The sequence below is a fragment of the Stenella coeruleoalba genome (assembly GCF_951394435.1).
Source record: "Stenella coeruleoalba genome assembly, chromosome: 21".
NCBI classification, from domain to species: Eukaryota; Metazoa; Chordata; class Mammalia; order Artiodactyla; family Delphinidae; genus Stenella; species Stenella coeruleoalba.
In genome coordinates this window covers 11,249,004-11,261,730 of record NC_137167.1, presented here as the reverse complement: position 1 = coordinate 11,261,730, position 12,727 = coordinate 11,249,004, and the positions used below count along the sequence as shown (strand labels likewise).

The following is a 12,727-nucleotide window of genomic DNA, read 5'->3' as shown; positions in this document are numbered from 1 at the left end:
CACATCTAGGTCATCACAGAGCACAGAGCTGAGCTCCCTGCGCTATGCAGCAGGTTCCCACTAGCTAGCAAAAGGCTTTAATGAATGCTGTGCCAATCCCAATAGGCCTGAGTTTTTAAATCAGAGACTGCTTAAATGATAGGCTATGTGCAGTAGTAAAGCATAGAGACAGGTGCAAATCACAGTGCTGCCCATGCTTAGAAGGAGCGCCAAATAGTGGTTTAATATGTAGTTTTATAAAAGTGTGTGGTATTGTTGTATGAATATTTATTTCAATATTAAGAACCATTTGTGTGGTACTGTGCTCCCAGCAATGAGAATCTTCTTAAAGAATGACAAATTCCCTTTCTTTTGGAAGTGATAAATCCTCTGCATTCAAAATTAACATAATTCCTGATGTCACTCTGCTGGGAAAAGGAGTGCAGAGCATTTTAATCTAGTCTAACCTTCATTAAGTATCTGTGCTTACCGGATTTATAAGAAACGGCTTTACACTTTTTTATCTTCCTTAACCCTAGTGGCTGGTGACATTGAGATACAGAGAGGAAAGGAAATTTATCATTTGGGTGAAAAAAAATTCTGAGGCATAATGTGGTTAGTGGTGGTGCGAAAGGAATAATAAGAAAAATGAGAAAAGAATTTATTTAAATTGCTGAGCTGGGTGATAAAATTAAGACTATGTCCAGGGTATAATATAAATGAGATGTATCTCACTTTTGGTGAAATCACACATCTGTGTACTAGTCAGTTGTGTTTTAACATGGTGTGTGTAGAGTGGGAAGGGGGAGTATGAGAACTCTGAAACTCCAGGGGCTTTATTTTGATGGTCATTGTATTTCTGTGAAATATACTTACAACCGCTTTGGTCCTGGTCTCACAGGAAGTCAGAACTTCGCATTAACAAAGCATCACTGGCTGATTCTGGAGAATATATGTGCAAAGTGATCAGCAAATTAGGAAACGACAGTGCTTCTGCCAATATCACCATTGTGGATGCAAACGGTAAGAGACACCTACTATGTCCTATTTCTCAGTCTCTGAGAGGAGTCATCAAGGTATGTGGTAAGACTTGTAATACATCGGTGTGTTAAATCTCATTGTGAACAAACAAAAATCGTGGAGGGAAAACCACGCACTTCAACTATCTTATGGGTCCCCCATAAGGCTCTTTACTCATGACTGAAATAGACCTGAAATATACATAGATTTTTTTAAAAGGGATTTGAATAACATCATGAATAGCAGAGACAGGATGGTTTGCTAAAAGAAAGAGATTATACCTCCACTTTAAGTTAGTCAGGGAGAGCAGGTAAGTTTTTTGCTCTATCAGACCAGAATATGTGTATACATGTAATTTATGTACAGAATACATATGTATATACAGAATATATGTATATTGTATATATTTACATACATATGTGTATTATGTATGAATATATGTTCTGTGTGTGTGTGTGTGCGTGTGTGTGTGTGTGTGCGCGCGTGCGTGTGTGTAAACAGAATACAATCTTGACGTAGTCCTGGCAGTTTTTATGTTCTTATATACATCTGGCTCTAGGTAGTAGAAAGTTAGGCCTATCAGGTTGTTTTGGGCCTGTTAATTCGGAAATTAAGAGAGTCTTAGAGGCAAAGCCTTTTTTATGTATAGGCTTCAGGTTCTGTTTCTCTGAGGGCAGTGTCAGGGGATGTTTGTTAAACAAATGAATGACTTGGAGGCAGAAGGTGCCCCTGTCTTCCGACCACCTCTCTGAGTTATCTGAGGAAGGGCAAAGCTCCACAGCTGGTGGCTCTCTGTTCCCGATCCCCTAACACTGCACAACTTGATGGAGTCATCTCTAGAAGCTGATGATGTGCTAGCAGTGAGCAGCTAAATCTCTTGAAACGATAAAACGCTGCTTCAAAACCTTTGGTGCTGTTTTGAGTTATGGCACTGAACAGCTGCCTTCACAAGCCCTGTCATCTGTTATAAAACAAAGCGTAACTGCACCGCTTCTAGGCAGGTGCTGAGAAAGAATGTCCACTGCAAAGGCCTGATCTCTTAAAGTGATAAGATAAAATTGCGAAGCCAGCAAGGGAAGAGTAAAAGTCACTTCAGGGGTTAACTCCTTAGGAGATTGATGTTGTTTATATCAGTTGACTTAACAGGATAAGGAGGATGGAGTGAGATACAAATATGGAACAGGGTTGGGAAAATCCAGGTTAATTCCTAAGTCCTCTGTGGACTTCCCAATGAACTGCTCTATTGCAGTGTAATCACACTTCATTACTCTCGCTTTAAATACCTCCCTCCACAGAGAACAAAGGACAACAGTGAAAAGTGGATTCCCTTACTATTGTTAGGGGTCGTGTTTATCATTTACCATTTAAAATTTATAAGAGTAAACATAACATCGCTTTATTTTTTAATCAGCACAGGTTAAGCAGTAGAGTTTGGCTCGCGTTATTTTTCCCCACTTGGAATTTTATGGGATGCAACTTGAAACACAAATTTAAAATTTCAGTGGCTTATTCTTTTCTTTCTATTATACCGTGTTTAATAGCTTGTTCTCAGTTTGTCAGTTGCTTGTTTGGTTCAATCTGTGTCCTCGTGGTAAAGGCTATTGAATTATGATTTGGACACGATTAGATTTGTGTAGTTATGCATACTGTAAAGTCCCAGGAAAATAGAATTAAATAATTAATTAATAGAATTAATAGAATTTTAAAATTAATTTCGGGATGCAGAAGTTTTGATAATATGGCTTTTCACATTTCTTTCATAGGAGCGACATCCAACTTACTGTTCCATATTAATTCATTCAAGAATTGGTCTTGAATTTGAATGTAGTATTGACCCATTATAAAGTGTAGAGAAATGAAGGTAGGGGTGTTCTTTTTTACCTGACAAGAATAAAAAGAAGTTCACGGAGTATTGTAAGGAAGTCATTCTTAAACAACCAACTAAAATTCTTTAAGGACTGGGTTCCTATTGGCTTATTGAAAACATCTGAAGGAGGAGAACAAAGAATGTCAATTACACTATAAGGTGGTGGTTTTTATTTTCTACTTAGAATGTTAGGACTAGTTCATCCTTATCCAACCCTCTCATTGTATTTAAAAAGAAATGGAGACTTAGGATGTGTCTTAAATTATTTAATTCCCGGTCCAGTACAGTTTACTCTATACCAGACTCTGTTTGTGAACGTTTAAGGTAGATTCCTTGGTTTGTGAAGAACAAAAACTGAAAAACGGGTGTGAGGCATCAAGAGAGGGGGATTCCGTTGGGAAGAACTAGAACTCCATTATAACTGGACCTCGAGGAGAAAATGGTACCCAGGGGGTATCTATGAGTTTAAACACCAGGAATTTATGGCTTTTCTCTCAAGTCTCTCCTTCATGTGCCTCAGATATGTTCTTGAATCTTCTGTTTCTTAGATTTTCTAACCTCTCCTGCTTTCAAATATGCTTCTTTTTTTTTTTTTTTTTTTGCGGTATGTGGGCCTCTCACTGTTGTGGCCTCTCCCGTTGCGGAGCACAGGCTCCGGACGTGCAGGCTCAGTGGCCATGGCTCACGGGCCCAGCCGCTCTGCGGCATGTGGGATCTTCCCGGACCGGGGCACGAACCCGCATCCCCTGCATCAGCAGGTGGACTCTCAACCACTGCGCCACCAGGGAAGCCCGTCAAATATGCTTCTTTATAATTCCAAACTTTGACCTGCTTATGATTCCAATTGGCCATATTCTTCTTCATGCCTCCTTTGAAGGCATCCTTCCAGTTTTGACTCCTACTGTGTGATTGTTTCCTCAGTTCCTAAATCAAATTCCCCATAGCAAGAATCTGACTGGCGGAGCTGACTATGCCAGACCACATCAAAAGATCCAGAGAGCTTACAAATCATTAGTGTATTCTACTCAGGTGCCCACCGTGGGCTCACCCAGGATAGCGAAGCCAGAAACGTGGCTGCCTAGAAACGCCCTCTCTTTTCAGAGGAAGTGGGTCAGATGTGAAGCTCATCAGAGCCTGTACTCATCAGGCACCAGGATAGACAAGGCCAGTGCATTCTGTACATTGGGAGACTCTCTTTTCTTCCCACACCTGAGGGGCTTAGTTCTGGTGCCACCAGAGGAAAATGTGGAGCCATTCTGATGTTCACCTCCTACTGTCATCTGTGAGTTTGCTATATTCAGATCAAGACTGGTTATCCAAGAAGTCTCAGCTCAGGTCCTGAGCTCTTGGGGACTCAAATTCACTACCTTCATGTTGTCACATCCCTGTCCCTCAAGATTCTGGGAAGAGGTACTCTGGTTATAAACTGCCACACGGCCAAACTATCTCTTCTTTTCTTTTCTTTTTTTTCCAAACATCTTTATTGGGGTAAAATTGCTTTACAATGTTGTGTTAGTTTCTGCTATATAACAAAGTGAGTCAGCTATACGTATACATACATCCCATATCCCCTCCCTTTTGCATCTCCCTCCCACCCTCCCTATCCCACCCCTCTAGGTGGTCACAAAGCACCGAGCTGGTCTCCCTGTGCTATGCGGCTGCTTCCCACTAGCTACCTGTTTTACATTTGGTAGTGTATATATATCCATGCCACTCTCTCACTTCATCCCAGCTTACCCTTCCCCCTCCCCGTGTCCTCAAGTCCATTCTCTACGTCTGTATCTTTATTCCTGTCCTGCCCCTAGGTTCTTCAGAACCACTTTTTTTTTTTTTTTTAGATTCCATATATATGTGTTAGCTTACGGTATTTGTTTTTCTCTTTCTGACTTACTTCACTCTGTATGACAGACTTTAGGTCCATCTACCTCACTACAAATAACTCAGTTTCATTTCTTTTTATGGCTGAGTAATATTCCCTTGTATATATGTGCCACATCTTCTTGATCCATTCATCTGTTGATGGACACTTAGTTTGCTTCCATGTCCTGGCTATTGTAAACAGTGCTGCAGTGAACAATGTGGTGCATGACTCTTTTTGAATTATGGTTTTCTCAGGGTATATGCCCAGTAGTGGGATTGCTGGGTCGTATGGTAGTTCTATTTTTAGTTTTTTAAGGAACCTCCATACTGTTCTCCATAGTGGCTGTATCAATTTACATTCCCACCAACAGTGCAAGAGGGTTTCCTTTTCTCCACACCCTCTCCAGCATTTATTGTTTGTAGATTTTTTGATGATGGCCATTCTGACCAGTGTGAGGTGATAACCTCGTTGTTTTGATTTGAATTTCTCTAATGATTAGTGATGTTGAGCATCCTTTCATGTGTTTGTTGGCAATCTGTATATCTTCTTTGGAGAGATGTCTGTTAAGGTCTTCTGCCCATTTTGGGGTTGGGTTGTTTGTTTTTGTGATATTGAGCTGCATGAGCTGCTTGTATATTTTGGAGATTAATCCTTTGTCAGTTGCTTCATTTGCAAATACTTTCTCCCATTCTGAGGGTTGTCTTTTGGTCTTGTTTATGGTTTCCTCTGCTGTGCAAAAGCTTTGAAGTTTCATTAGGTCCCATTTGGTTATTTTTGTTTTTATTTCCATTCCTCTAGGAGGTGGGTCAAAAAGGATCTGGCTGTGATTTATGTCATAGAGTGTTCTCCCTATATTTTCCTCTAAGATTTTTATAGTGTCTGGCCTTACATTTAGGTCTTTAATCCATTTTGAGTTTATTTTTGTGTATGGTGTTAGGGAGTATTCTAATTTCATTCTTTTCCATGTAGCTGTCCAGTTTTCCCAGCACCACTTATTGAAGAGGCTGTCTTTTCTCCATTGTATATTCTTGCCTCCTTTATCAAAGATAAGGTGACCATATGTGCATGGGTTTATCTCTGGGCTTTCTATCCTGTTCCATTGATCTATATTTCTGCTATATAACAAAGTGAGTCAGCTATATGTATATAGCTGACTGTCTTGATTACTGTAGCTTTGTACTATAGTTTGAAGTCAGGGATCCTGGTTCCTCCAGCTCTCTGTTTTTCTTTCTCAAGATTGCTTTGGCTATTTGGGGTCTTTTGTGTTTCCAGACAAATTGTGAAATTTTTTGTTCTAGTTCTGCGAAAAATGCCATTGGTAGTTTGATAGGGATTGCACTGAATCTGTAGCTTGCTTTGGGTAGTAGAGTCATTTTCACAATATCAGTTCTTCGAGTCCAAGAACATGGTATATCTCTCCATCTGTTTGTATCATCTTTAATTTTTTTCATCAGTATCTTTTAGTTTTCTGCATACAGGTTTTTTATCTCCTTAGGTAGGTTTATCCCTAGGTATTTTATTCTTTTTGTTGCAATGGTAAATGGGAGTGTTTCCTTAATTTCTCTTTCAGATATTTCATTATTAGTGTATAGGAATGCAAGAGATTTCTGTGCATTAGTTTAGTATCCTGCTACTTTACCAAATTCATTGATTAGCTCTAGCAGTTTTCTGGTAGCATCTTTAGGATTCTCTATGTATATTATCATGTCATCTGCAAACAGTGACAGTTTTACTTCTTTTCCAATATGCATTCCTTTTATTTCTTTTTCTTCTCTGATTGCTGTGGTTAAAACTTTCAAAACTATGTTGAATAAGAGTGGTGAGAGTGCGCAACCTTGTCTTGTTCCTGATCTTAGTGGAAATGGTTTCAGTTTTTCACCATTGAGAATGATGTTGGCTGTCGGTTTGTCATATATGGCTTTTATTATGTTGAGGTAAGTTCCCTCTGGAGGGTTTTTATCATAAATTGGTGTTGAATTTTGTCGAAAGCTTTTTCTGCCTCTGTTGAGATGATCATATGGTTTTTCTCCTTCAGTTTGTTAATATGGTGTATCACATTGATTGATTTGCGTATATTGAAGAATCCTTGCATTCCTGGGATAAACCCCACTTGATCATGCTGTATGATCCTTGTAATGTGCTGTTGGATTCTGTTTGCTAGTATTTTGTTGATGATTTTTGCATCTATGTTCATTAATGATATTGGCCTGTAGTTTTCTTTTTTTGTGACATCTTTGTCTGGTTTTGGTATCAAGGTGATAAACCATCTCTTCTTAAATGTGTATTTACCATTGACTTGGGCTGACAGGGTAGAATTCTCAAGAATCCCCCCACCCCCAGTATGGGGGAGGGGTGTCCTAGGGAAAAAAAAGACTTAAAAATAAGAACATGTTGCCAAAATACTATATTATGTAGAACTCCCCTTGAGATTTTAATTATATTATCTATGAAATATTAGTCATTTTGTTTATTTTGTGTGGTCTAACTCATTTCTCCGATAAGTACATAACTACAGTTTGATAATTTCTATATAGGTTGCCTTGATGAAAGATCTGGTATGTGGCTGTGAGCTAATTATCCTAATTTCATTCTATGCAAAGGATTTCTTGTGATTTACTTAAATTCTCACACAGGTGCCTTCCTGGCACTTAGATGTTCATACTTCAGGACAAGATTCTAGGAGGGATGGCAGGAGTTAGAAGGAAACATGCATGGAAGACTGTGTTTTCTTTTCTCCTTAGGAAAAAAAGAAAAACTTAGCGAGATGAGCTTGCTGTTTGACACTATCTTTAATCCCATTGTGACAGCCGGAGAACTATAGAATAAAATTAGCACAGATCATGAAAATCTTCCATCTAATCTTATAAACTTCCTGCAATGAAATCCATTGTTTAGATCTGCTGAGATTAACAGCCAGATATAAATGAAATAATACAAAAAAACTGTGAATTTCCCCTCGACTCATTATATGCTTGAATGAAGCAATGACCATATTTCCAATATCTTCAAGCATTTAGAAAAGAATGTACATATAGGTTAATTGTTAAGCATTTTAGAAATTTATATGTTTTTGGTCATTTCCAATGCCTTTTAATCCCTACCTTATTTAGAAAAAAGAACTTGTCATACAGTAGACAGATATAAACCTATGCAGTCTGCTGATGACTTCTGGGATTATGTCAGCCTACAGAAGTCCAATTGAGTTTTCGTACAAAACACGATGTCGTAGGCAGTCATCATTACGTGATAGATTACAGGTGGATTCCTTTCATGAATTCAAATATAGTAGTTTAAAAGGCCACATACACCATGTTCACACAGATCATACACTGTATGTTGATTTTAATTTGTATCTTATTTGGCTTGGTCTTTATAGAGGAAACCTTAATGTAGTCATTAATTCTTAGCTAAGAAGCTCTATAAAAACTCCTGGGCAGCAGATTAGGGAAGAGAATAATAGACGTAACTGGTTTTCAAACTAATTAAGTACTGCTGTCTTTTAAAAGATTAATACAGGAGAATATACAACTAATCAATCATATCTTCTACTAGGTTTTCTTGTTTTAATCAGGAGAAAAATCATTTGAGTGAGATCCAAGATCCCATAGGAGCAATTGGGCTCCTAGCAATAAAAGAGCTGTTTCATTTTAGATGAGCAGAAAAAAATATTTCCACAAAATTTGATTAATATATCAATTGGCCCTTTAAAAAATTAGCTCATGGGGGTAACCCACATTGACAGTGTTGTTAGAAGTGCCATGATATTGGTGAACAACCTATAGTTATACTAAGAAGCACATAAAATGTGTTTTATAGTTTGTATAGTAGTCTCCATGTATGTTGCATTATGTAGGATTCTCATGAAGTGTAATAAGGAAGAGTAATATGAGTGGGAAAGAGCTGTCTTTTCAATGCATGGTATCCATCCTGCCTCTGCACCATTTGTTAATTTCACGATTTCTCAGTTGCTTAAGACTGAGCTCTGATTATGAGCAAGGATTCAGATGCTCAAAATCATTTTTACCAGTGCTAATAAGTATGCCTGTCTTAAATCTTTAAAAAAATGACTTGATCACAATTTTTGAAGGCACAATAATGACCTGTGATTTTAGAATAATAGAGTCACACAATTGGATATTTAAATTCACACAGATATATGTATGCTTGTATTTGTTTATGTGTATTTTGCTAAATAGTTATGTTTAGTATATTGTGCTCATGATGAAATTTCAAACAAGCCATGCATACTTAATAATTAGAAACATTCCTTTCCAGAAGGTGTTATTTTTCAGACACTGCCACTTTTTCTTGAGAACAGATCCAGTTTATTAAAACACTCGAACATTACAAATATACTGATGTTTCATGTTTCCTTGCCTACTCAGCATAAATTGCTCGGCTGTATTCAATTCTTGATGATTCTAAATCCCTATTAATTTGCAGTAATGAAGGGGATGTCCTTTATACATTAACAAATTTAATATACCAAATTACTAAGGGGAAAGATGTGTTGCTTAAATAAACATCTAGGAGATTTCAGGACTTGATAATTTTTTTTAAATCTGTAATTGTAACAAAATTATTTTCAATCACCCTTATAACAAAAGGTTGTTTTCTCAATCTATGAATTCTACCCAAAACACATAAAAATGTTTGCTGAGTGGTTTTAATCAAAAAGATTAACTTTTCTTATTAGCAAGGTTCTTTTAGTATAGAAGTATACAAGTTCTGAGCTTGTATTACCCCCAAGATAATTCAAAAGTTTTTTATTTGAACCATAATCATTAAAGATATTTATAAGGTCTCCAGGATAAACTCTAATTTTAGAAAGGGAAGTTATTTTAAGTTGTCTACATGTAGATACATATTTGTACTAACCTCCTGTTCTGGTATTTTTATGTATGTATCATTCAATGAAACAAGGAAATGTTATGGTTAACCTTTCTTCCCATTGAGATATTTAATGCTGAAGATAGAATAGCTCTGATTCTGGGGTTTTTGTTTTGTTTATTTTTTGGAAGGTCACAGGGGACTACTTAGTTTGTCAAAAATAAATGTGAGGGCTTCCCTGGTGGCACAGTGGTTGAGAGTCCGCCTGCCGATGCAGGGGACACAGGTTCGTGCCCCGGTCCGGGAAGATCCCACATGCGGCGGAGCGGCTGGGCCCGTGAGCCATGGCTGCTGAGCCTGCGCGTCCGGAGCCTGTGCTCCGCAACGGGAGAGGCCGCAACAGTGAGAGGCCCGCTTACCAGATAAAAAAGAAACTAAATAAATGTGGAAAGAGTCTTGATACTCATACCAGGATGGGGATTTTTGCCCAGTTCTTATGACCCTGAGCTTCTTACTTCAGTCTGGCTGTTGTGTCATTGATGAGTCCCGTGAACAGAATGAGAAAGCATCTCTCCCAATGTGGGTACTTGCTTGGAAACTTGGATCTTCTTCTCGCTACTCACAGAGAAAGACAAATGCCGTGAATCTTTGATAGAAATGTTTCTATCTGTTTAACTTTTCCCCGAAGAAAAACCGTTATCATTTCTACAGCCCATAAGAAGAAAGCTAGTTGTAGCCACTTCAGAAACAGATACGCCGTAGCACCAACTCAGAATATCTTCTTTAATGCCTGCTGCTTGTGAAAGTCCCAAGGACATCATACACCCTCACATGCTGATTCTTTTCACTGGATCCCATTTTTATGGGTGTAAGAGCCAATGTAGGTGACTGGTGGCTTGATAATAATCTTGCACCTTGAATGGTTTGTCTTCCTAATGCTTCATTAGAGAGGGCCATCCGTATTTAAATTGCATGAGAAAAAACACAAACTGGTCTTACTAAAGATATATTTCTCATGTTTATGTATACTCATATTTAACTTGATGTTTATTCTTAAACATCCTGCTGAATCTCACATGCCATTTTTTTTTTCCAATTCCACTAAACCATTTATGCCTAGAGCCTCTCAGCTTGAAGAAACATTGCCACTTAAATTAATTCATCTTACCTACTAGACTAGTTCTATCATGGAAGCCTTAAGTGGTCATAACTGTATTTAAAGGTGATTCTACTGATCGTGAACATTTCCAACTCCATGATTAACAGGCTATTAATTCCAACATAAAATGATAATATATGACATACTTAGGATTTTAGTAGGATCTAGTAACTTTCGTAATATATACATCACAACAGATTCAACTTCTCTTTTTGTCCTGGTTAATAAATAGTAAATCATTTGACAATAATTATACACACAGTGAAAGTTGAATAATATCCACCATTGCATCTCTACGTCCAATAAACCTATGCCTCACTGAGAACATTAGATTCTAACGAACTGAAGCCCTTTTCGGAAGGACTAGATGAATACAGAATTAGACAATGTATTCATCCTTTATTCCCTCATAAAGGCAGTAAGAAAACAAGTCAGAGTTTGAACAGTACCGTCACAATTCCCATGATAATAGTGCACCCGGAAGTGTACAGGTTCGTTCTGCATTTCCTTGAGTTGGGAGCTGCCTACTTGCTCTGTGCCCTGCTCCGAGTAGCTGAAATGATGAGACACCCATCTTGATTACCACTGGCAATTTTATGTAGCATTTGATACCAGAACTTGATGTTTTTCATCAATCCCGACTGGAAACATGACTTGCTTTTGGTTTGGACAGAAATGTAATTCTCCAGAGATCTAATATTTTAAAATTTTGACCACAGTTTTGATCTTCCAGCTTTGATTTTTCTTGGTTCTGCCATTTCCGTCTTCCTTTCTGAAGAGGAGCCCTTTGCTGTGTATTCTTCTTCACTGACCCCAGTGGGGGCAGGGAATTCTTCCTAATTATTCTGTCACAGCCCATCTCATGCTCTTTGCCCAAGTAAGAAGAACTACTTATCCGGATAGTCTTTTTTTTTTTTTTGCGTTTCTCGCTCTCTGTATGTATGAGGCCTGGGCTTTCATCGTCCCCTTGCAGTACTTTCTTCCTTTACACACATTTTTTATTTGAAGGAAGGCTGTGGAACTGGCTCCCAGCCTCCTGACTGTACATCATAATGTCCTATCACCTTTTCTTTTTTGCAGAGATCATCACTGGCATGCCAGCCTCAACTGAGACAGCGTATGTGTCTTCAGGTAAGGAAAATAAGCTCGTCAAGTTTTACTAACCAGAGCAACAGGCATCACAGCTGGCTGTTCCTTCTACTAATAAGAACCCCTTCTGCATCCACATTTCAGCTGCTCTTGTTTTCTGCTCCAGTATTTTTCTCCAGCTCAGTCTGCCTTTTTGGATTTTACTTAAAAGAGTCTGGTTTTTGCTGTGTGTCTGAACTTGGACCCAAGAGGCATGCATGGGAAAAAGAAACCTAGATACAACTTAGTGACGTTAGACCAGGAAAGGAGACGTCTGGGTTGTAACTTCAGTTTTTATATCTTTCTAGGTGCTTCTCTTAGCTGTCTCTGCCCTCATTCATCCATCAGAGTTTATTCCTGGATAATGTATCAGTGTCTGACCTCTGACCTTTGGGCTCTTAATGATCAGTTGTGGGTCACTAAACTTGAACAAAAACGCAGTTATAGGCCTGACTTTTTAAAATGCTGTTGCTTTTTTTGTTTGTTTTGGGGTCTTTTTTTGGTTTGTTTTTGTTTGTTTGTCACTTGCCTATAATATTTGCTGATAGCAGTTGTGGTCTGAGCATATATTCACTACTTAAAACCCAACTCTACTAAACACATGTATAACCCTAATTCGTTGATTTCTCCACTAGCTGTGAATGTAATTCAGCTACTGTGAATTTAAGTGTTTTTCTTACTTTTTCTTAACCTCTGCAGTTCCATAGTTAACAGAACCTTAGAATATTTAAAAATAAACATTTAGTTGGGAACAAGTTTTTGGAGACCTAGATTCAGAACTCACTTCAGAGGTTTGATGATAACTTGTTTTTCGCATGATACTTCACAGTTTACAAAGATTTTTACGTATCATTTGGTAATCACACAGATCTGGGAAACAAGG

The 12,727-nt window shown here is 38.1% G+C and overlaps 1 protein-coding gene across 4 annotated transcripts in view; it reads left to right on the top strand.

Moving 5' to 3' along the window:
* NRG1 (neuregulin 1) overlaps positions 1-12,727 on the top strand; it is a gene marked incomplete at its 3' end in the record, with an annotated part of 1,011,332 nt that overhangs the window by 854,495 nt on the left and 144,110 nt on the right. For all 4 annotated transcript variants that reach the window (XM_079909270.1, XM_079909274.1, XM_079909273.1 and 1 more), the window contains exons 3-4: positions 881-1,002; positions 11,797-11,847. In XM_079909270.1, coding sequence (XP_079765396.1) covers positions 881-1,002; positions 11,797-11,847 — 173 coding nt within the window. The remainder of the gene's footprint in view (positions 1-880; positions 1,003-11,796; positions 11,848-12,727) is intronic.